The following is a 22,521-nucleotide window of genomic DNA, read 5'->3' as shown; positions in this document are numbered from 1 at the left end:
TGGGCTAATGTGTGAGGGGTCTTGTATTCAAATCTGGCTGAAGGATCTTCTTTCAGCTACATTTCTGCTCTTTGACTTATAAATAAAACTCAACTTATAAATAAAACTGATAAAAGGTACATTTCTTTTTAGACTCCTGTAGCTGCAGCGCACTCCCCGACTGTCCAGATCCCCTCTCCCAACTGTCTTTCCTGGTAGGACAGTTGGGTACCTGAACAGACAGTTGGGAGGGGGGGATCTGGACAGTCGGGGAGTGCGCTGCGGTTACAGGGATCTGGGCCCACGGATGTGTTTGGCACTACGCTCTCGATTTGAACCCAGGTTGTTGTGTTTTAGGCTCTTGTTCTCAACCCACTACACCACGGGGTCCCCCAAATTTGACCTACTGAAACCTGCAGGAACCCTGTATAAACAACCAAATCAAGACTTATAGATATGGGTACATGTTTTTATACTACTAGCTTTATTGAATGAAATATAGACATGATTTTTTATCCATTCTATTAACAGCTTGGAAAATATAAAAGACAGAATTAAGACCATGCAACAGAGACATTAGATGCTTTAATGCTTATAGGTTATTTGTTATAATTACAATATTATTTCTTTTTAGGTACATGGGTATACAATTTGTACAAATGTTACCAGGTTCACAGTTAGATTGTGTTACAAAAAGCGTAGGTGGGTATGTAGGGGGTCTAAACCAAAATATAGCAAAAAAACACAAAGAAAACTGTCTTTTACATGGTTTCATTCTGTCTTTTTACTCTGTTGCAAGAAAGCAAATGTGGATGTGATGCATCCATCCAAGTGAAGTGGTAACCAGAAATGGCTGTCTATGTTCCTCTCTCTGTGTTTGGTCTGTCAGCTGAGCAATGTAAACGCTAAAGCTAAGTCAACCACTGCCTGGGCATGAAGGGTTCAATCGGAAACAGCTACTCATAATCAATACCTCAATTTGACTGAATTTGGAAAGGATGTGTCTATTCCTGTTTCTGCCATTTCTGATTGATTTGGTTTGTTCTAGACATTGATGGAGCTAGATCATCTTTTGACTTTGTTTTTCTACCCCACCCTGCCCCCTTCTACACTCCCGACAAAGTAAAAAGAAATCTCTGGAACATGGAATTACCCAACTGTTCTTCAATTGATAACCATACATCTCAAATTAGTATCAACATTGGCAGCTCCATTGCTATTTACAGGGTGACTTGAACCTGCCTGACCCCCAAGCCAAGTCTTGAGTTCTTCCCAGTCATAATCTGATCCTAGTGATGTCCTATCATGAGGGGCAACCATGATTACCGATCCTAACTAAATTTGGCTTATATATTAACAGAAAAACAAGCGCCTCTCTTTCTCTGGTACCATGTGATGTGTGTGTTGTGTTCCATCTAAAAAAACTCAGTTGTGCTAGCTTGGTGTCCCCTTCCCAGCGTCATTAGTAAATTGTCACACACCTACACTACAACGTGAATCTTTGTGTAGGCTGCAGAAAACAATTGAAACATTTCATAAAATGAAAACATTCCTAACCCCCATTCATAAATCTATATCAATTCCACAAAACATAAGTGAGGATACTATCAGCACTGGCTCAACTGGGAGGATTGGAAGATTCGGACTAAAACAGACAAATGAGGCAGCAGAGGGTGCCAGTGCACTGTTCTCCTGTGTGAACCCAGCATGAGGCTCTACTGCCAGTGTTTTACACCACCTACCTAGAATCCATACACTTCATGTTCTAGACCGTCTAACATACTGAGAAACACATGTGACTTCTGCCCCATGCAAGTGCAAGTTGTGCCTGCCCAAGTACAGTCCCTCAAGTGTCACAAGTGTTTCAGTGTGTTTTCGTCAAAATCCCTGCTTGGCAAACCACAGGTCGAAATACATTGTCTTCTCACATTATCAAACCAGGGTGAAATATTAGTGTTTTATTGTATCTTTACATGAAATTCAAAGACATTTATATTTCAGTAAGTAACTTATTTCACAGTCAGTCAGGCAGTGAAGTATGTATATCTACAGTAGGCGCTGAAAACATAACGGAGGGCTGAGGGGAGAGAGACAGTTTAGAGTGACAGTGAACATGTCAAAAGTCAAAATCCTACTGGATATCTCCTGTTTTTTTCACATTTTGCCATCAATCTATAATCAATGCTATTACTCTGCCAAATGGCATTTGTACCATGTTTTTGTTAGAATCTCTGTAGAATTCTAACAGTGTTTTAGAGTTCTGAGTTCACAGACATGAGAAGATGGGGTACATTATTACAAACAATGAAAAAATAGAATGAAGTAAAGGGGACGAGAATACTTAAGATATAAATACAATATACAAGATAATGATCTTCCAACTTTTCCGACAACACACACTGTCTTGTCGCGCTCTCTTTCTCTCTCTCCCCCCCCCCTCTCTCTCGCTCTATTTCTCTCTCACACACATACACGCACACACACTCACACAGTCACATGTAGACGTATACACACATGCTCACACACACACACACACATACACACTCCACACCAGACAGCAGACCCACCCCTGCCACTGTAGCAAGGGCAATGGAAAGTCATTAAGACAGCAAGCGTACATCACATTGATTACAAGGCGGATGGGATGCTTCTGAGGGGCACCATTGGCACAGTGACAGTAAGAACATGGTGTGTGTGTGTGTTGGGAGGGGAAGAATTGAGATGGGTGGGAGGGGTGTGTGTGAGCGGGTCACTTTATGATGGGACTGGTGCTGCGTGATGGATGGGGCTTGGGGGGTGGGAGGGAAGGGGGTAGGGATGAAGAAGAGAGACGTGTGGAATAGTCGCTCAGTCACTCGGTCGCTCTGGGCAGGGTGGGGCGGAGCTCAGTGTCAGTATGTTTCCACAGAGCAGCCTCTCTTTCTTTCTAACGCTTCCAGATCTGGACACTCCCAGGCATCCATCATGCACCTACAGCTGTGATGGAACAAAAAAGAAAAGAAAGGCTGTGTCAGTTTTTTTTAATCAGGTGACCATACGCACATTGCTTTAAGTTTAAATCAAATAATAATAAAAAGAAAAATCAGTTAGTCAGTCCAAGGAAAATCAAACATGAATTCAATTAAATAATTCATCCGTTTGGATGTGGTGCAGAGCAGTGTTTTTTAGGTCGTTAGAAAGACTGCTGTTATGCTGACTCATCTCACTCCCCAGCTAATGCAGAGAACCGCTACCTCTATTTTTTGCTCCCTTTCTCTGTTTCTCAGCTAATCTCCCAAATCAACCTTTTTTTGCATCTCTGTTTTTATCTGTCCACATCTTCTGTATAGTGACTTCACGTTATACATCTCTCTTAAACCTCCCTTTCTCCTATGCTCCCTCCCCTGAGTCCCCACTGTATTCTATCACCTCTCCTGTCCAGTTTATTTTTAAGACTCAGCATGTACCTAGTGTGGGAGGGATGTTGTGCTAAAGCTGCTATCCGACGGCTGCAACTCTCCAAACTGTCTCTACTCTTTTGGCACAATCCCGCTTTTCTCCCTTTCACAGCACTCCTCTCTCCTTCTGTCTCATCCCCTCATTCCTCCTTTCCTCTGCTGCAGTGCTGCTTTACTGCTTATCAAACATTAAACAGAGCTACGCCCTGCCCTCACCCGCCTCCCTCCCTCTCTTTCTCATCCTCTTGTCTCCTATTTTAGATTCCTGGACTACAGCAAAACTTAACAACAAATTATATAACAGGCCAAAATTAATCTGGTCGTATTCTAGTGAAGACAAACACCCTTTAAGAAGCCTCAACAAGCTGCGTGTGGACACAAAAGGCACATTTAATATTAAGAGTAAATTCAAGCTTTAAGTGTTAATAAATGTAGATAACATGTACTCTGACAGGCTATTTATTGAATGTGTGATGGAGTGAGAAAAGGGGGGAGGAGCTGGAGGAGAAGGAGAGGGAGGGAGGAGGAATCATAATCAGTCTGTCAGCACAAGTTCATCTGCCCCTCACACACACCGCTTCCCTTTAAGACCCAGCCTACAAAGCAAGGGGTCACTCACGGCATTCCTGCTTTGATACTGAAGGTCCCCTGGTTACTTGAGGCTTGAACAAAAGCTTTTTCATCTGGCCAGCCAGCAAATCCCCTTCCCCCCTAATAAAAGTAGGGCTCATTGATGTTTTAAAAAAGCCACTATGAGAAGATTGTGTGATAGGCCAACAAAGGAATTCTGGAAATAGCAACCGTTTTTTCTCTATTTTCTATTGCCTTTAAATGCCAAATAATTACCCTCAGAATTTGTTCTAATGAAATATAGTATGGTAGGTTGTTTGCCAGTGTAACAACAGAAGAAAACTACAGACTAAAGCATACAGCTTAATTAGTTGGGTGGGGGTGGCATCAACATGTCTTTAGTTTCTCACTAGGACACTCATTTATGATTAAAACTAAGAAGAGTTCGAACAGGAAGTGGTTTGGAGGGCTCACCTGCTCACGATGCTGCTGTAAGCTCCGTGGAGACAGGCTCGATCTCCTTCACTGCCTCCTCGATCACCTCGATTACCTGTGCCATCACCTCGGCGCACTTCGCTGCAGACGCCTTCTCAGTCTCTGGCACCGCCGGCTCCACAGGGCTGGCGATTGCCACAGCGACTTGGGCCTCTTGGCTTGTGACAGCAGTATCTGTAGACACATGATTTTCAGCCTCCTCCAGTGCTGGTTCCTGGTCTGCTATCATGTTCATTTCCACAGTGGCGACGGCAGGGGCATCCTGGGCTGCTGCATCCACATTGTTTGTGACACCAGTGCTGTCAAATTCCACCACAGCTTCAATCTGGAGTTCCTCTACTGCCTGCTCCTCAACCACCTCTGTGGCCTGAAGGACTACTGGTGCAGCCTCCTTCTTCTCCTCCGGCTGAGAGGGGGTCTTGAGAACTTGCGTTACTGCTTCTACAGGGCCTGCCTCAGACACCTCTTTCACCTCAGCATGCTGAACCTTGGGTTGAATATCCTTGATCTCAGTGGGTGATGCTTCCGGCAACACTTCCTCTGCTATGTCGTTTTCCTTCTTGATCTCCTCGCTCTTCCCATTCATCTGACTCTCTGGAATCTCCCTCACTTCTTCTTCTACCTCTTCCACCTTCTCCTCACATACGTTGACCTCCACTGCCTGGTTTAACTGATCCGTATTCACTTCCGGTTTGACTGTCTCCTCAGGCTCCTTGTGAGCCTCTTCGTCGATGACCTCAACTTCAATTGTCTCCATGACCTGGACGGCTTCGTAGACTGATAGTGTTGCTGTTTCAGCCTCTGCTGGTGCTTCTGGAGCAGGTTTCTCTGCTTGTATATTCACTACAGATACCCCAGTAATGACTGGTTGCTCCTCTGGTGCCTTTTTCACCTCTTTCTCTATCGTTAAGACAGCCTGGACAGGTGTTGGGTCATCAGTGGTTGGGGCATCAGTGGGTGGGGCATCAGTGGTTGGGGCATCAGTGGGTGGGGCATCAGTGGTTGAGGCATCAGTGGGTGGGGCATCAGTGGTTGGGGCATCAGTGGGCGGGGCATCAGTGGTTGGGGCATCAGTGGTTGGGGCATCAGTGGTTGGGATATCAGTGGTTGGTATATCAGTGGTCAGAGTGGCAGGCTTCTCTTCTTCTGACTCATTCTCTGCCACTTTGTCCAAAGCATTCTGGATGACCACCTGGGCGATGACCATGCCCTGCTCCTCAATGGTGCTTGCCTCTTCCTCTGCCTTGGTGTCTTCCTCGATCTTCTCAGTGACCTCCACAATAACCCCGCTGACCTCTGACTTTGCTGCTTCAGTGTCACCCTCCACCCCGAGTTCTGCAACAGCAACGAGGACATCCTTTGCCAGCACCTGGCTTTGAATGTCACAAATGGAATTTTGTGGGACTGAGGCATTCTCCATCATTGCTTCTTGTTTGACCTCCACTTGATCAGGCTCCATAGGTAGTGGGGCGACGAGGCAAACCGTTTCTTTAGCTGTAGCAAACTCCTCAGTGGGGGCCACAACAGCAATGGCTGCTTCGACCGCCTCGTCAGCATGGGAGGTTCCAACCATACTAGTAACCATCTCATAAACTGCAGCCTGAGTCACTTCTCCAACTGCAGCGTTTTCTTCAGAAGCCACAATCTGTTCCACCTCCATATCCTCACTCTTTCCCTCCACGATAGAAGCTGAAGTGACCTGTACGGTCTCAGTGCACAGGACCTCTTCAACGGTTGGTTCTATGGGATCTACCATCTCTACTCTGGGAGTGTTTTCGGACACCACCGGTGGCTGTACAATCTCAGCCGCTGTCTGGATGGAATGGACCACAGCCACTTTGATGATTTCGGGTTCTTTACCTTCGCTGGCGTTCTCAGTCTCGGGTTTCTCGTCTCCCACGGTGTTCTCCAGGGCCGGCTCCAGCTCCGTGGTTTCCACCTGCTCCACTTGAGCCTTAAACACAGGGTCTTCAGCTGCAACGGCCTCCTCAATCTTTTCAGCTTTGTCCTCAAGAGGGACCTCTGCGACCAGAGCATCGCTGACCACGGAGACACACTCCACAACGGGAGTCACAGGCTTCTCTATTGCCAGCTTTGCAATCTCCTTGGTGCCTAATCCAGTGCAGATGGCGGTGGCCTCATCCTTGACGTGTGCCATCAGCACGAGCTTTGTCTCCACTTCCGCAAAGTCAATTGGTGGTTGGGGCTCCAAATTGGTATCCGCCTCTTCCAGTGGGACCGTTTCCACTGGGACGCTTGATTGACTAGGGATCTCGCTAAGCACCTCCGCCGCTTCCTCCAGAACAACATCCACTGATTCGGACTCTGGGGCATCTGGAACAGGGGTGGTTTCTCCAGCTGGGGTCGCGGGGAGTAATTCGGTCACCTCTACAGCAGATAGCTCGGGCACTTTCTCTTGGGCTGCCAACGCCTCCTCTGTCGTCAGGTCCACGATGTCCTCAGCCATGCTGGTGTCGGCTGACTTGGGCGTGGCAGCATTGTCTCCCTCCTCGGGGATGTCACTCAGCGGCTCATGAACCTCCTCTGCGACCGCCAGGGTGGAGATCCACGAAGGGGATCTGTCCTCGGACGAGACTTTAGCTGGAGCCGTTTCCGACGTCTCCTCGGTCGGAGCCTGTGGCTCGTTGTCGTACTCTGACAGAGGAACCACGCCCGGGGTGTCCGAGTCCTCCTCACCAGAGCCCACGTCGGAGGAGAACTGCTTCTCAAGCTTCTTCTTCTTGCGTCCGGGGATGAGTTTTCTCAAAGAGAAAGAGGACTCCTCTTTGGGGATTTCACTGTCTGAGAGGACTTGTTCAGAAGACGCTGCCTCCTCGGTCCTCTCCTCGGTTTTGGACTTCCTTCGCTGGATGACGAAGCGCTTCAGGGACTCCCAGGTGGACACCGCCTCTCCATCTGAAGTGCTGGTGTGTGGTTCTGGGGATGACACAGTGTTTTCTGGTTCAGCCTCCTGGGAACTGACGAGAGGTGACTCGGTGGTGTTGGCCTTCTCCTCTCCAGCTGGCTGCACCTCCTCCTCGATTTTGGTCTCATCATCATCTGAATCCGAGGTCCTCCTGGTCCTCTTGGTCTTACCACCCATGCACATCAGGGCCTCCCAGGACACTGAGGTGTCCATCTTCTTCTTGGGCTCCTCAGTGCTGCTCTCCAGTTTTTCCGCATTCTCAGTCTTCAGCTCCTCCTCGGACGGTTTGATCTCCTCGCTGGCGGGTTTGTCCATGAACACGGTGCTCTCCGTGGAGGACAGGGTGGCTGTCTTGGCCTTGTCGCCGGGGGCTTCATCCTCACTCTCAGAGGGCCTTTTGACACGTTTCTTGGGTGTCACAAGCTTCTTGAAGGAGGACCAGGGGAGGATACCTTCTTTCTTCTTCTCCCCGTCCGAGGTGGTCCCTTCTCCTTCTGCCTCTTGGCCAGCCTCAGCCTGAGAGGCCTCTGCTCCGGCGATGTGCTCCCCCGAGTCCTCTGGGGACGAAGGGCTGCTACTGACTTTCTGGCCCTCGGTCGACTCAGTGGAGGACTGTAACTGCTCTGAAGCCTGCTCCCCAGACTCGGTTAGCTTAGCCTCTGCGTCTTTCTTGGCCTTCTGCTTCTTAGTTGAGCGCTTCTTCAGGCCCGCCCCAGTGAAGAGCTTCTTCAGTGGGCTTCCCTGGGCCTTTGTCTTCTCCTGGGAGGACAGCAACTCAGCCTCATGGGCGACCTCTGCTGGTGCCTTGTCGCCCTCCGTCGCCTCCTCAGCTATCTCCTCTGCTGGTTTGGCTTCATCAGTAGTGTCAGCTGCTGCTGGAGCCGGGGTTTCCATGGCAACCTCGGCTTCAGCTTTAACCTCCACAACGACCTCGTTAGTGGTGGCTGTCTCAGCTATGGGAATGTCCTCAACTGCAACCTCGGCCGTGGATTCCTCTGGAGGGGTTGCGACCTGTACCTCTTCCTTGACTACCTCGGCTTTCTCCCTCTCCTCTGCACCTTCCTCTCCCTCCTTGACCTCCTCCTCAGCGGTGCCCTCTTTTGGCTCTTCTTCTTTGGGCTTCTTGATGCTGGCCTTTTTGCGCAGGTTGGAGAAGATGCCCTGTGTGAAGAATTTCCGGAAGGGGGACTGGGTGACCTCCTGGCTAGGCGGACTGGTAAGAGATCCAGCCTGGTCCTCGCATTCTTTCTGTCCCTCCTCCTCCCCCTCCTCCTTTGGTGCCTCCTCTGAGGCCGCTTCTCCGTCCACGGCATCAGCCGGAGTCTCAACGTCTGCCGCAGCCTCGGGCGTGGCCTCAGAGGACGGAGCCTCCGTCTCCGCGGCCTGACCCTCGGCCTCCCCCTTCTCCTCAGCAGCCACTTCTTCCTGCACCTCCTCAGAGCCGCTGGCCTCCCCCTCTCCGTCCTTGTCCTTCACGGTCAGCAGTTGCACGGGTTCCGTCTTCTCGTTTTTGTCCTTTTTCAGGGTGAACTTGAAGCCCACAAAGCGGAAGATCTTCTTGAAGCCCACCTCGTTGGCCTCTCCGGGCTTCTCCTCCGCAGCCTTCTCCTCGCCGGCTGTGATGTCGTCCGCATCGGGTGTCCCCTTCTCCTCCTTCTCTCCGTTGACCTGGGGGGCCACCTCCCCTTGGAGGGTGTCCATCGTCTCAGGAACCTCCTCCTTCTGAGACCCGCCGTCTGTCTGGCCGACTGAAACAAATGAGAGGAAAATGTGTTTAGTATAAATATTGAAAATATATTTTCAGGTAAGTTGTTAAGCAAATGTGGAAAGATATACTCTACAAAAGACATTTAGTTATTCTTATCATATAAAATAACATGTATCATCCCATAAACCCCTAATGTATCAGAGTGACGACAACATCTGACTGAATTATAAATACTTTACAAGAAACAGATTTACTCATTCTGCAACTTTATGATGGAATTATATATGCATCTGGAAACAATCAATTCCGAATAACAACAGAAATGAGAAAGTTTGACCCCCTGAGTTGATTTCAGCAAGCATGTGAATACTTAATTGCAATCAGATTGGAATTTGCTACAGCTAGTTTAATGCCTGTGTTCAAAGGCCAACACATTTCAAAAGTTTAAATACAAACAAAATTCAACAACCCCTGGAGGAGGCTTTGCAGTGAATGCAATGAAAGCATATCGACTGCCAACCCTGGGACTACAACCTTGTCCCACAACACTATGTAAGTGAAACCACAAGCTCAAAATGTCTGTGTTGTGCTCTGTTGCTTCTTCCAAAAAGAATCTCTTCATCCATGTCTGCGCATATAAGCTGTCTGACAGAACCATATATGATAAGCTACTGACTACCATGCAACAAACATAGACATACAAATACAATCCCTCACACACCCCATCACTGAGGAGCACACACACACACACATAACCCCAGGAATTCCTGTCGTGTCTATCTCTGTTTTGACTTGAGTGGGGCATAGGTGGGGGGCTGGATGGTGGTGGGGTGAGTGTTCTCCCCGAGACTCTCTTACATTTACACATTTACACATTTACATGTATTCATTTAGCAGACGCTTTTATCCAAAGTGACTTCCAAGAGAGAGCTTTACAAAGTGCATAGGTCACTGATAATAACAACAAGATAGCCCCAAAAACATTGCGAGTAGCCAAAACATGACGCACACATTGTGAACAACCAAAGTAAGTGCCAAAGGGAAGAACCATAAGAGCATGTAGTTAAACAAGTTACAATTAAACAACATGAACCGCTATAAGTGCAAGTGTACCTGTAGAAAAACAAGCAACAATAATGAAAACAATATATCACAGCGAGTACAAAAATGTAAATCAGTTACCACTAACCACAAGAGCATCCCCTGCTGACATCCCCGTACAGCAGGGGAAAGCTCACATCTGGTGCTGAGACACCTCCCTCTGGGGACACCTCAACCTAGCCTTGCTCTCAAAACAAATTCCTGGCATTTTTAATGCACAGATATCACCTTACCTACATAAACAAACCCAGACAGGCAGACACACATTCTCATACACCTTCTACATCTATCATACCCACACACACGTACATCTATAAAACATAGTCTATTTGAAACCTTTTCCCTCGTACAGTACTTGCTGGTATTCCCTTTTATTTTAATATCCAAGTATAACTCTCTCTTTGAGTGCAATAAAAACAATGTATGTATAACCTCCTTTAAGGTAATGGAATGTGGGAATACGGTTAAAAACAAAATAGTCTGAAGGAATGTGAAAGGTATTATTATAAGTAACAATTTTAAGGAATTTGCATTTCCTCAACCAAAATAGCGCACCAGCTATGGCAAATGAAAGACTAGTACTTGTCTGGCTATGTGAGAGAGACAGTTTTAGGTTGACCATCCAAGTTTATCATGCTAATCTGTCAACTTCCTGTAGTTAAATTACAGCTCTGGAACTTCACACTGTGGAATAGCATTCCTGAAATATCATGGCCCCAACCCGCCACATTCATGGGTTAACAAAACAACGCTGACCAATGGAACCTCTGGAGCAAAACCATTCACCAAACACAGAAGCATCCAACCCCAAATCTCCACAATATACAGCGCCATCATATACTGCTACTGTGACTGCGGCTCACAATATCCATCTTGTGCTTGTGAGATTGACGTTAGGAATGCAAGCTATGTGTGACACCCCGGGATATAGTACATTATTTTATGATGTTCCAAACACAACCGGACACTTTTGATTCTCTTCTTCCAAACAGAGCCTTTTATTTGCTTTCATTTCAGAGTTTCGGTCCCAGCAGATGTTGTGTAAATGCTCTCATGATACTAAAGGCCCATATGGGCCCCCATTAATGAGTTCACCCCCAGCCCCCCAGCCCTACCCCCTCCCACTCCACTAAAAACAAATAGGGCCTCCACAACTAAAAGTTGCCTTAACCCAAATCCCCCCAGACACAGGATAAGTTAAAGGCAGGCTAGTATGAGCAGTGCCATCAACATCCCCCACGCAACACCGCCCACACAATGGGCCTTTAAACCCCAGAACCCCCCACCCCAGAACAGAAAGGGAGGGAGTCCAAATCTCCTATTGTCTAAAATAATCGCAATTTACAAACACAACAAGTTTATACATTTGGAAATACCGAGTCACAATGTAGACCGCTTATACAAACTGTAAACACACAAAAAGGAGGATTGAAATCCTAGACAATTTAAGGAGGGGTGCAGTGGGGGGGGGGGGGGTGCTGGGGGGGGGGGGTGCTAATTGGAGATGGTGGGAGGTGGGCTCTCACATAGTTGTTATTGTTAGGGTAGTTGTTACATTGTCATGCCTCTCTATTGTTAAGCAAACAAGTCAAGTCTGGGGGGAGCACCACGGCCATAAACACAGTTCCTGATGCACAGGACTCACTTACTTTACAACACTAATTCTATGGGTAACCACCATAAATATAAAGCTCATGGTGTATATTCATGTATCCTTTGCATTGACTCCTGATAGTGATAATGAAAGATGGTGCCCTATAAAATCTAATTACAGTGCAAGCAGAGAGGCCCTTGACTTGGCCAGAATGGGACATGTGGATCACTGCACACAGTAAAACGCAGGAGCCATGTTGATTTAATAGAGTACTGGCGTCTACATAGACTTTTTGATCTTTTGTTTTACAGGCAAAGAACTGTTAACAGAGAGACTTCTTGACTGGTTAGACGGGTGGGGGGGGGGTGATTAGAGAGTGGGGGAGGGAGTTAGATGTGAGTGTGTGCTCAGGGGAGAATGTGTATGGTGGGTGAGGAGACGAGGATGCATGGGTGAAGGGAGGGGGTGAGGAGCAGGGGGGGTGAGTGGAAAGGGGAGTTGGGTTGAGGAGGTGATGGGGTGGGATGAGGAGAGGAGTTGGAGGTGCGGGGTTGGGGGTGGTGATTTGAACTGGTACAAGGAGGAATGTGTGTGGTGAAGGGAGAGATCCGGGAGTAAGGGTAGATGAGAGGTGGTGGTAGGGGGGGTCTGGTATGACGGATGCTGCCCTGGGGCTAACGTCTAACCCAGGCCTAGATATTTGACACACACTCATAGTTTAAATGCCTTTCTCTGCTGGGGACCAACTGTGTGTGTGTGTGTTCTGAGACTTAGTTTCACGTTTGTTGTGGCCACCACAGTTAAATCTACTCCCCAGAATCTTCAGTGAGATCTGCAAGTTGATAGTTTGTCAGTTGGGTTTTTAGTCAATATGTGTCTTGTGTGTGTGTGTGTGTGTGTGTGTGTGTGTGTGTGTGTGTGTGTGTGTGTGTGTGTGAGAGAGAGAGAGTTAGAGAGAGAGAGGTATAGCATGTGAAGTTTACTTCCAAGTTTCCCTGCCCAGACATTATTTAGCCAACTTTGCCAGATCTATGCAAATCCCTGCCCCAATTACTAAAGCTGTCTACTCCACACAATAACAAGAAACAAGAGGGGGGGGGGGGAGATAAAGTAACCCCCATTAGGACAACCCCCCTTTCTGTCTCGCCCTGTTTCTCTCTTTCTCTGTTTCTCTCCGTTAAAGGTGTGGCATTCGGTCTCTGGGCTTGTCCCAAACATCACACTTAGGACCGAGTAGCAGCCAACCGTGACCCCTCGCTTTGTCACATATATAATCAGATCCACATATATAATCAGATCCACATACATAATCAGATCCACATATATAATCAGATCCACATATATGATCAGATCCACATATATAATCAGATCCACATATATGATCAGATCCACATATATGATCAGATCTACATATATGATCAGATCCACATATATGATCAGATCCACATATATGATCAGATCCACATATATAATCAGATCCACATATATGATCAGATCCACATATATGATCAGATCCACAAGAAGACCAGCAGCTTACGGAGCAGCCCACATCCCAGTCACAGCACAAAGGGCACAGCACAGGGGGCACAGCACAGGGGGCACAGCCCTCCATACCTCTGCTTCACGACAATCAAGACTCAAAATAAGAATGACTGTTAAGCATTGCCATTTTTATAAAGTGTATCTAACGCTGGTAGAATCAACAGCCCAGGAGATAGATTGACCCAGACCAAGTCTTGCCCTCCCTCCAACCACCAGTCTCAGATATAGACTAGCATAATCAGGCATGGCATGTAATGAATCCCATGCACTTCCCTCAAAGCCCTATAGCCCCATTGGGAAGCAAGATCCCCACTTTGACTGATTGAAATGCTTCTCAGAGAAGAGAGGGTACAGATATGAAGACCCATAGACTAGGACATTGACTCTAAAGGACTTTGAACTATTTCCACACACATTTCTGTTTACATGTATTTATTTATATATCTGTCATTTGCCATGGTGTGAAGTCATTTCCCACGGCACAACTAAGATGTTTTATGGATGTTTGGAATGTAAACATGTCCAGTAGGGAGAAGCTGGCATTGCTATTGTGTTGGACACTAAACAGAGCTACAGACCTTTTGTACTTTCTATGAAACGAAACATGCCTGAGAAATGCTGGACACACAAGTGTTAAGCAAGTTTGACTAACTTTCTAATATGAGTTTCAGTATATCAGCTTTCAAAAGAGGTATAAACTTGAAGAGTTGTATGAAAAACATCTTGACTGGATAATAAAACCAAAGAGGCAGCAAACAGTGAAGAGCCTTCACCATCTTCTGCAGTTTGTCAGTCTGTGCAAGGACAGCCTCAAACTACAATGTACCACACCCTCAAGACAACAATGCCCTTAGCTACACTGGATGGTCGAGGCAGTAACTAGGACTGTCCTGCTTTGCAAACACTAATTCAATTGCTAAATCACTATCTTGGGACACTGTAAAAAAACATGGCAGAAAAACCCTGCAAAGTAACAGCGGAGGGTCTCTTTCCTTTAAAAACAACTAACTTAATTTAGGTTAGACTGATGAGGCTGTAAGTAGGCCTGGGGATGTAGTTTGAGGAAAGTTCAAGTCTTACAAATGGTTTATAATGTGGCATTCTGAGATTAAAAAAGGGAAAGGCAAACATCAAAAAGTTAAAAACACAAAGCTTACCTGTTAAAGTAATTGTTCCAAGCATTGGTAATACTCAAATCTTTCTCTTGTATGAAAAAAAAAACTGGTATAAAAAATAATATTTTGGGAAAATAATCTTCAGGTCACTTTGAGTAAATTGCCTCAGTTAGCCTCTGTTATTTTACAAAGTAAAACTCTGTGGTATTCTTTTTTTTTCTTGGTTCCCTCCAATCTCTGAGGGCAGAAACGGTGTTTCTCTATCCTCTAGCGCGTCTCGGACTGGTTTGAGGAGAAATCTGGACTACACACACTTTTCTACAAACGCCCCTGACTGACACTCATGTCATGTAGGACCACCCCCTCCTCCTCCTCCTCCCCCTCTTCTCTTTTCTTCAGCTGTTCTGAATGAGTTTTTCTTGCGCGCCACCCCCCACCCTACACCCCCCACCCTACACCCTCCACCCCCCTCCACCAACCCCTGTCCTCTTTCCACTCCCCCTCAGCCTCTATCCAGGATGACAGAGCTTGTGAAGTAATCTTTTAGGGAAGCCAACCCCCCTCCTCCCACTGCCCCCCTCCTAACCCCCCCCCCCCCCCACACACACACACACACACACACACATACATATTGTTTGCTCAGACCCCAAACGGCTTGGAAGAGCCCCAGACTCCAGCTTGGTGTGTCGGGGTGTCTCTGTATTCGTGTGTGTGTGTCTGTGTGAGTGAGAGTGTGTGGGTGTGTGTGTGTGTTTGAAGGCAAGGGTTCTCTTCTACTACCCACCTTCCCCTCCCTTCCACCCTGTGTCCTTAAAGAATAGCTCCTGCAGACTTTGGGAGAGCACATGGAATACCGTCTGGGGCCCTACTTTACTTTCTCTCTTTTTCTCACTCCCCCTCACCCACTCTCTCTCTCTGGGGAGTCGACACAGCACTCCCCCATATCTCATGGTGAATTTCACGAGTCAGAGAAGAATGTTGACCATTGCAGTGCACAGAGAATGCTGGAGGCCTGTAAAACAACATCCTTGAAGAGATGAAGGTGTAGGAATACATATGTGAGAAGGCAGCCTGTGATGCTAAACTGTGATAGACACTGGAAAGTTGGAAAATACTTTTGGAGTCCTTCACCTCTAAACATTGACTCTGATATGAGAGTTGATTTGAGCCAGAGTTTTCTGAATTAGACACAATAAACTTCATTTTATTTGACTTTCTTGTGGAGTCAAAGTTTGTTCAGAGGAACTAAATCTTAGAGTGTGTGTGTGTGTGTGGGGGGGGGGGGGGGGGGGGGGGTTGGGGTGCTAGTTACAGCATGCCCCAGCCAAGTTACAGCTTGCCCCAATGAATGCTAATGAGGCTAATGAAACATCCTTGATAAACTTGGGAGGAATGTGAGTAAGTCCTCAGGTAAATACCAGCATAATCACATCTTCACACCTCCGCAAAGTCCTGCAGGAATGTGTGAATTCCTGCCCTAATGTTTCCATCTCAAATGGTTGAAAAAGGTTGGAATCAAGTACTACTTGGAGACATAGACCCCCCAACACATAGATTCACCATCTCAGAACCCAGAGTTTGTGTGTGTGTGAATGTGTGTGCGTGTGTGTGTGTGTGTGTGGGGGGGGGGGGTTGGGTTAGGGGGGGACGGGACATTAGGGGTGTTGCCTTGTGCGTGTTCTATAATGGAACCATAGAATGTATGAGGTCAACTCCTTCAAAACATAGCACTGATTCAATTCAAATATCGCTCAGAGGCTATAATTAAACCCACTATAAAATGAACTTAGCAGGATGTTGTGGCTGTGTGATTTATTGCATAAAACACTTCCATGCATGTTGACTCGTTTTTTTCACTCACACAAATGAAACTATTAAGAGCTCGTAAATCAAGGCCGTTCAATCTTCAAAAGTTGTGGGTCAGAAAGCTGTGGAGGAAACTGAGAACCCCCTCGTCTTCCTCCTTGACAACAACTGTGTTCAGGAGAGGGAGACTTCATGGTTCTAAATGAAGACAAGGGGATAGAGGGAATGGGTGGGGGGGGTCCTATCAAAAATGACGATGTCTCTTCCTAATTATTATTTTTTTGTCAGTCTATAGGAGGGGAGTATGAAGGTTCTCGGTCACAGATATTTCATTCTGAAGATTACTGTTCCCCAATTACAGAGAAAAGCCTGCTTTGTTTAGCCACAAAATAGGCAATTCAACAGTGATTAAAATGGGTAAAACAGAGCACCCAAGTAGCTACTGTAGAACTGTAGAGGAATCCTGCTTGTGTACACATGGAATGATCCCCTCTTAAATTATGTCCTTCAAAGTTGTCTTTCTCGTGCAGTTTAAGACTTGGGACGGGCCATTGTATATGGTTCCCACTGAGCGATTCCCTGTGAGATCCCATTCACACACATGAGAAAACATTCATCATCTGAGAATGCGGGCATGACAAACCGCACAGGTCTTCCTCTGTTTCAGTGACTAAGTCAGCGGCAGTTCTTTCGAAACACCTTGCTGTACTATTTCATGCAGTCCTATGGTATATTATGCTGAGTGGACAGTGAGTCAGACCAAGACTCTGCCCCCAGTCACTCAGACGGGGTGTCTCTCACTATGGCGTTCCCACCCAGAGATTCCTGTGTGTGAGTCACCACCACGGCAACATTCCTGGACATTCCACACATTCTGAATACCCCTGTCATGAATCTTTACACAACCAATACTCATTCCTCTCTCTATGGCCTCTCCAATGACTACACTATCATAACGTAACAGTCATAAAACGGTTCCACGGCATTCCACTTCCCTGGCAATGACACCATATGCAGTAACCCTCATATTGCTCAAATCATCATTTTTCTATCTGGCCATCACGACAGAGATGTCTATGAACCTCCAGTATCAAAAATAGGCCTCACCCCTCCACCCTTTCACCCCTCTATCCTTTCAGTGTTGGAATGTTAAGGAGGGGGTCTTGAATAGGAAGGTGGGGGGTTGGGCGGGTTGAGGGGAGGGCTCTTTGTAGTCTGTAAAAAAAGAGTGTATGACATCATTGGACGGACGCCCCCCCCCCTTCCCCCGCCCCCCCCCCTTCCCCCGGCCCCAACCCCTCCTCGAGTTCCTAGAGCCAGGAAGAAGATGTTGAAATAATTGGAGGAAAAGGAAACTAGGGATATGTGTGCATGCGTGTGTGTTTGTGTGTGTGAGTATGAGAGAGAGAGAAATAGAGAGGGTATGTACCCATAATCAGACATCTGTCGGCTCTTTTCCCCTCATCTCCCCCCTCTGTTTCCAAAACCTCTCATTCTCTTTATTTAATCCCATTCCCCTCCACTCCTTTTCCCTTTCTAATGTTCATTTCTGTCCACCCCCCCCCCCCCCCACCTCCCACCCTTCCTTCTCCATCCTACATTCTGTCTGTGTGGGGCAGGAAGTAGAGGGAGTATGTTGTGCTCAGGAAAAGCCAGTCAATCCCTCACATCTCAACTTCCTGTTTCTCGGCACAGTTTCCTCCGGTTCCACGACATACCCTGTTCTCGCTTCCGCCTTTTCACTTCAGGTCACCATCCAGAGTGTGTATGCGTGCGTGAGAGTGTTACGTTAAGGAATGTATCTGCAAGCGTGACCGGCCGTGAGATCACCGTGTTCTGTGAGCGGATGACCGTCACAGTAGTGACGTCTTGATGTCAGGCCTATCACGGCCATCTTTGGAGCCTGGTTGATAAACAATGTTAGTTAGTATGACTGCCGGAATAATAAGCTACACGCAATCCTCCAAACAACTCAGAGGAGGGAGTTGGTGAGATGAAATCAGACCAGGGTTGGGTTTCCTATGGTAAGTCATGTCACTGTGTGCAAACAGACACGTATGCATGCACACACAGGCCAACTTACACATTTACATTTATTTAGTCATTTAGCAGACACTCTTATCCAGAGCGACTTACAGTAAGTACAGGGACATTTCCCCGAGGCAAGTAGGGTGAAGTGCCTTGCCCAAGGACACAACGTCATTTGGCACGGCCGGGAATCGAACTGGCAACCTTCAGATTACTAGCCCGCTTCCCTCACCGCTCAGCCACCTGACACAGGCACATACCCTTCTTAAATAGCGCAAAGGTCATTGGGTATTAATCTGACATCTGGCCTTGATAAGCGTCGATATGAATCATCTCCAATTGGTCTGTGCCTTAAAGAAATGATGAGATATTGTGAAACCTAACAACCATTGAACTGTCTACAGACAACTTGTGTCCAGATTCACAGTCTGTGCTCCAAGAACCAGACATCTTCAAGAGACTTTCAGACAGTAATGGGTAATATCAGTGAAACTGGGAAGAAATACAGAGCACCCTAACAAATGTAATAAACGTGTCTGACATGAGACAAAACACAGTGAGCCAGTTAGTCTGGGATCTGGTTCGGTAGTTTCAATCTATAGAGATGTATATGTGCTGGAGAGTGTTGCTGTGTGTATTGTATTACAAGGGGTGCTTAAGTAGCTGCTATGTTGCACCCCCCCAAACCACGCCCAGTCTCAGATGGGGAGCGGGGGGGGGGGGGGTATTCTCCCCTGCTCTCTCCAATCGTAGCTTGGACACAGCACATCTATCCTATCTGTACAACTCTTGGCCCCTGGCTCACCAATGTCACATGACGTCTTTCAGGGCTTTCGACCAACGTCGCTAAGTTACCCTCCAAGCTACGTTCTCTACTATCTCTTTCTGCCTAGTGAAGTTCTATCTCGATTCAGAGTTACCCACCGTCTTAGGACCCGTATGACCCCACATGCACTTCAGTATGGGGTAGACCCATTAATGACTAATGCAGAGGGGTAACAGGGACAGTAATGCCATTACATTAGACATGGGCGGAGGTCACTAACATTCCTGGGTCGTTCTCGACACGCTCTCTGAGTGCCTGGGGGAGGTAGGCGCCTTGTGGGGAGGGACAGATGGAGGGACGGATAGAGGGAGGGAAGGAGGGATGGACAGATGAAGGGAGGAAAAGAGAGGTTAGGTTCCTTGATGCCGGAGGACGGTGAGAGAGGAGGGGCCAGCAGTGGACCAGGAGAACCTGGGGGTTCTGAGAGGGCATGGAGGGGATCCCCCCCATGGATGCCTTCTGACGGTCACTGCTAGAATTTTCTCCATGTCAGCCTCTTTACAGTACTTACATGTTAACAGTATGGATTTACACATTCGAAAGCACTCCTCCTTCTCTTGTCCTGAACTTGCCCTCTGAGGACACACATTTTCATAACTGAACTTAAGCGCTTTGATAACAAACAACTCAAAACCACAGCACAGATAGCGTGTAATTGAACGAGCATGTCCTTCGTACTCTATCCTAGGGGATTTATCAAGCGAATAGCTATCAGATGACGCGTTCCGGAAAGCCATTGCCTTCCGTGATGGCCATAAGTCAATTTCCTAGCTGTGGATAGAGCGTGTATACACACAATAATAATAACACCAATCCCAAGCTAGATATCCATCTATTCAGTATTATACATGTAAACAGATGTTTCTGGAACAAAGAACATTTCACTTGGCATTGGTACAGGAATGAGATCCATGGTGTGGAGACTAACTGAGTTATGAGCGTGTAACATTGAAGTGTTGGAAGCTGGAGAGAATTAGTGGATCTGAGGAGTCTGAAGCCACATTGGCAGAAAAGACTCTTCTAGAACGTTCTGGCTATGTGCCAAACATCTAACCTAATGAACACACACAGACACGCACCAGGCCCAGGCCGAAGGACCCCCAGCCTGTAAGGGGAAATTGTAGTAACGCACACAGTTGTATCTGCCCTCTTTAGCTCTGCCAGCCAGCTGGGAGCGACAGCAGAGCTGTGGCCAGAGGATTAGATCACATATGATGTCACCCACTGAGACCAAAAAGCAACCAGGCCCCCAAAACCCTGGAATGGCCTAGAATGCACACACACACACACACACAGCATCTATGTGCATCCCACAGGGCAGTGAGGTCAGATACCACACAGGAAGGAAGCTGGAATCTGGCTCCATACATACTTCCTATTTATCTGTCTCTTTTTTTTATCATCTCTCTTTCTCTACCACCCCCCCCCCCCCCCCCCCCCTCTTTTACCTTTGGCACAAACTGGTATTTACTGGTAAGAACTGGTCTGGCAGCATGTGAAACACTGGTTTGGGTGTGGTGATCTGCACTGTGCTGGGGGGATTTCGAGCCTCTGTGTGCAAATGTAGGCAGAAATGCAAATCAATGCTCCTTTGACCCAAAGCAAAATAGAAAAGAAAGAAAGAGAGAGAGAATGAGTTGTGTACTTGTGTGATGTGTGTGTACCTCTGTGGTGTGTGTGTGTGTGTGTGTGTGTGTGTGTGCGCGTGTCTGTGTGTGGCCGATGAGGGGCCTGCTTTTGATGTGACATTGTTATCAGTGGAATGCTGCTTCTACTACTGTTTCAGGCTGCAGAACCTTCTGGAGTTTTATCAAGAACCTTCCTCCCCATCTCCTTCCTTCCTGCTCTCCTGCTCTCTCTTTCTGTCTTCTCCCTACTTTCTGTCCATCCCTCTTTTCCCCAGTTGTCCTCTATCAGGCTCTGTAGGGCTGCTGGTCAGTGTCACCCTGCCCCAGAGACACTGTCAGAACCAGGCCTGGCAGCCTGCCCTGGTCTCTGTAGATTGTATCTGGCTATGAGAGTGGATCATTTGAAAAGACACAGAGCTGTTTCCTCCTCCTCTTGTGGTTGAACCCTTACCACAGGTGCATACCTACCAGAGTGGAGTTAAGGTAGGGATGAACAGACTGTGGACCGGTTGCCTCCACACGCTTACTCATCACACACACAGAACACACACACACACACAGAGTATTTGACTAATGTGTGCATGTTTGTGTTTTCCACAGTGATCTACTAATAACAGTCTAGCGGCTGCAAGATTATTTCTCCAACAGCTTCAAAGGCACTCCCCAGTTGGGATAATATACATCACTAACCTTCTCTGTAGCTACAAGGTTGAGGGTTACCTAGTCCATGTTACCGCTTGGTGATGTAGTTAGTCATGTTACAGCTTGGTGATATAGACTACAGCCTGTATTGGGTGTAAGAGGTTGGACAGGGGCTTACAAGGGTCTTGAGGGGAACTGGCTGATTCCTAAAAAGATGTTAATGATATGGATGGTGAAGGTCACATTTTTCTCGTGCTATCCTTCCTTCTCACAGAGTGACCAACCGAGCTGGAGAACCTTCCAGAGTACATCTGTCCAGAATCAACAGGACCATTCTCCACATCACCCTATCTACTGCTTCATACATGCCATCGCAGTCTGTTCCTAGAGGGTGTAGAGTTACTCTATAAACTCAGAGAATCGCTTCATTAAATATCTTATTAAATAGGTTATTGGACAGCGTGGTATGTGACATATCTGTCTGTTTTAAGTAGTGTAGAGTTACTGGTTCTCCTCTCCGGGGCGGGTTATTAAGCGGCGCAGGTCGCTCTGTGTGCATCTAGGTCATGGCCTAGCAAATATTTAGGGAGGGAAGGCCAGCCCTCCCAGTACGAGGGAGACCCTGTTAGGAACCTTTAAGAAAATAAACAAACATATCGTAAGGGGGGGGGGGGGGGGGTTGAAGGACATTGTCGAAGCCTGTTGCCTGCCAAGCCTGTCTGCGGACGTTTCTACGGTAACAGTGGGAAACCCTATTCGGTACTGTAAAGAAAAGTGAACGCTGCGAAGTCTGACTAGTTACTGTCTGTGAAAATCCACCCAAATTCTCCACTACCTGATCTCCCAACTACCTACCTGAGAATACCAACAAGGAATGTCACATGGGTTTAGATTAAAGACCAGACAGACCAATTACAACATGGCTTCTTGGTTGCTGTCTATGCACAGGACTTTTACAGGATTAGTTATAACGACCAGGCTTACCCATTCAGTTGACATGGTGTGGATGTGTGGATGTGTGTGTTTGAGTGTGTGTGGTACGTTTTAGAAAAGACCCAAAAAGAAAACCTTGTAGGTGTTCCTTCAATGTTGACAGAGGGATTAGGCGGGGATCACCAGGAGCT

General features: G+C 47.1%; 1 protein-coding gene across 2 annotated transcripts in view; it reads right to left on the bottom strand.

The window, feature by feature from the left end:
- Nucleotides 1–440: 440 nt before the first annotated feature.
- akap12b (A kinase (PRKA) anchor protein 12b) overlaps nt 441–22,521 on the bottom strand; it is a 38,774-nt gene continuing 16,693 nt past the window's right edge. Inside the window, exons 1-3 of one of the 2 annotated variants that reach the window (XM_062467207.1) lie at nt 14,510–14,755; nt 4,461–9,155; nt 441–2,955 (exon numbers count right to left, since the gene is read on the bottom strand). In XM_062467207.1, the coding sequence (XP_062323191.1) occupies nt 4,465–9,155; nt 14,510–14,534 (4,716 nt within the window). In that variant the 5' untranslated portion in view covers nt 14,535–14,755 and the 3' untranslated portion in view covers nt 441–2,955; nt 4,461–4,464. Of the gene's footprint in view, nt 2,956–4,460; nt 9,156–14,509; nt 14,756–22,521 lie in introns of those variants that run through there. The other variant, XM_062467206.1, reaches the window with a different exon arrangement.

Source organism: Osmerus eperlanus, chromosome 8, assembly GCF_963692335.1.
Source record: "Osmerus eperlanus chromosome 8, fOsmEpe2.1, whole genome shotgun sequence".
NCBI lineage: Eukaryota > Metazoa > Chordata > Actinopteri > Osmeriformes > Osmeridae > Osmerus > Osmerus eperlanus.
The sequence above is the reverse complement of the archived record's forward strand: the minus strand, read 5'-3'. Positions and strand labels throughout refer to the sequence as shown.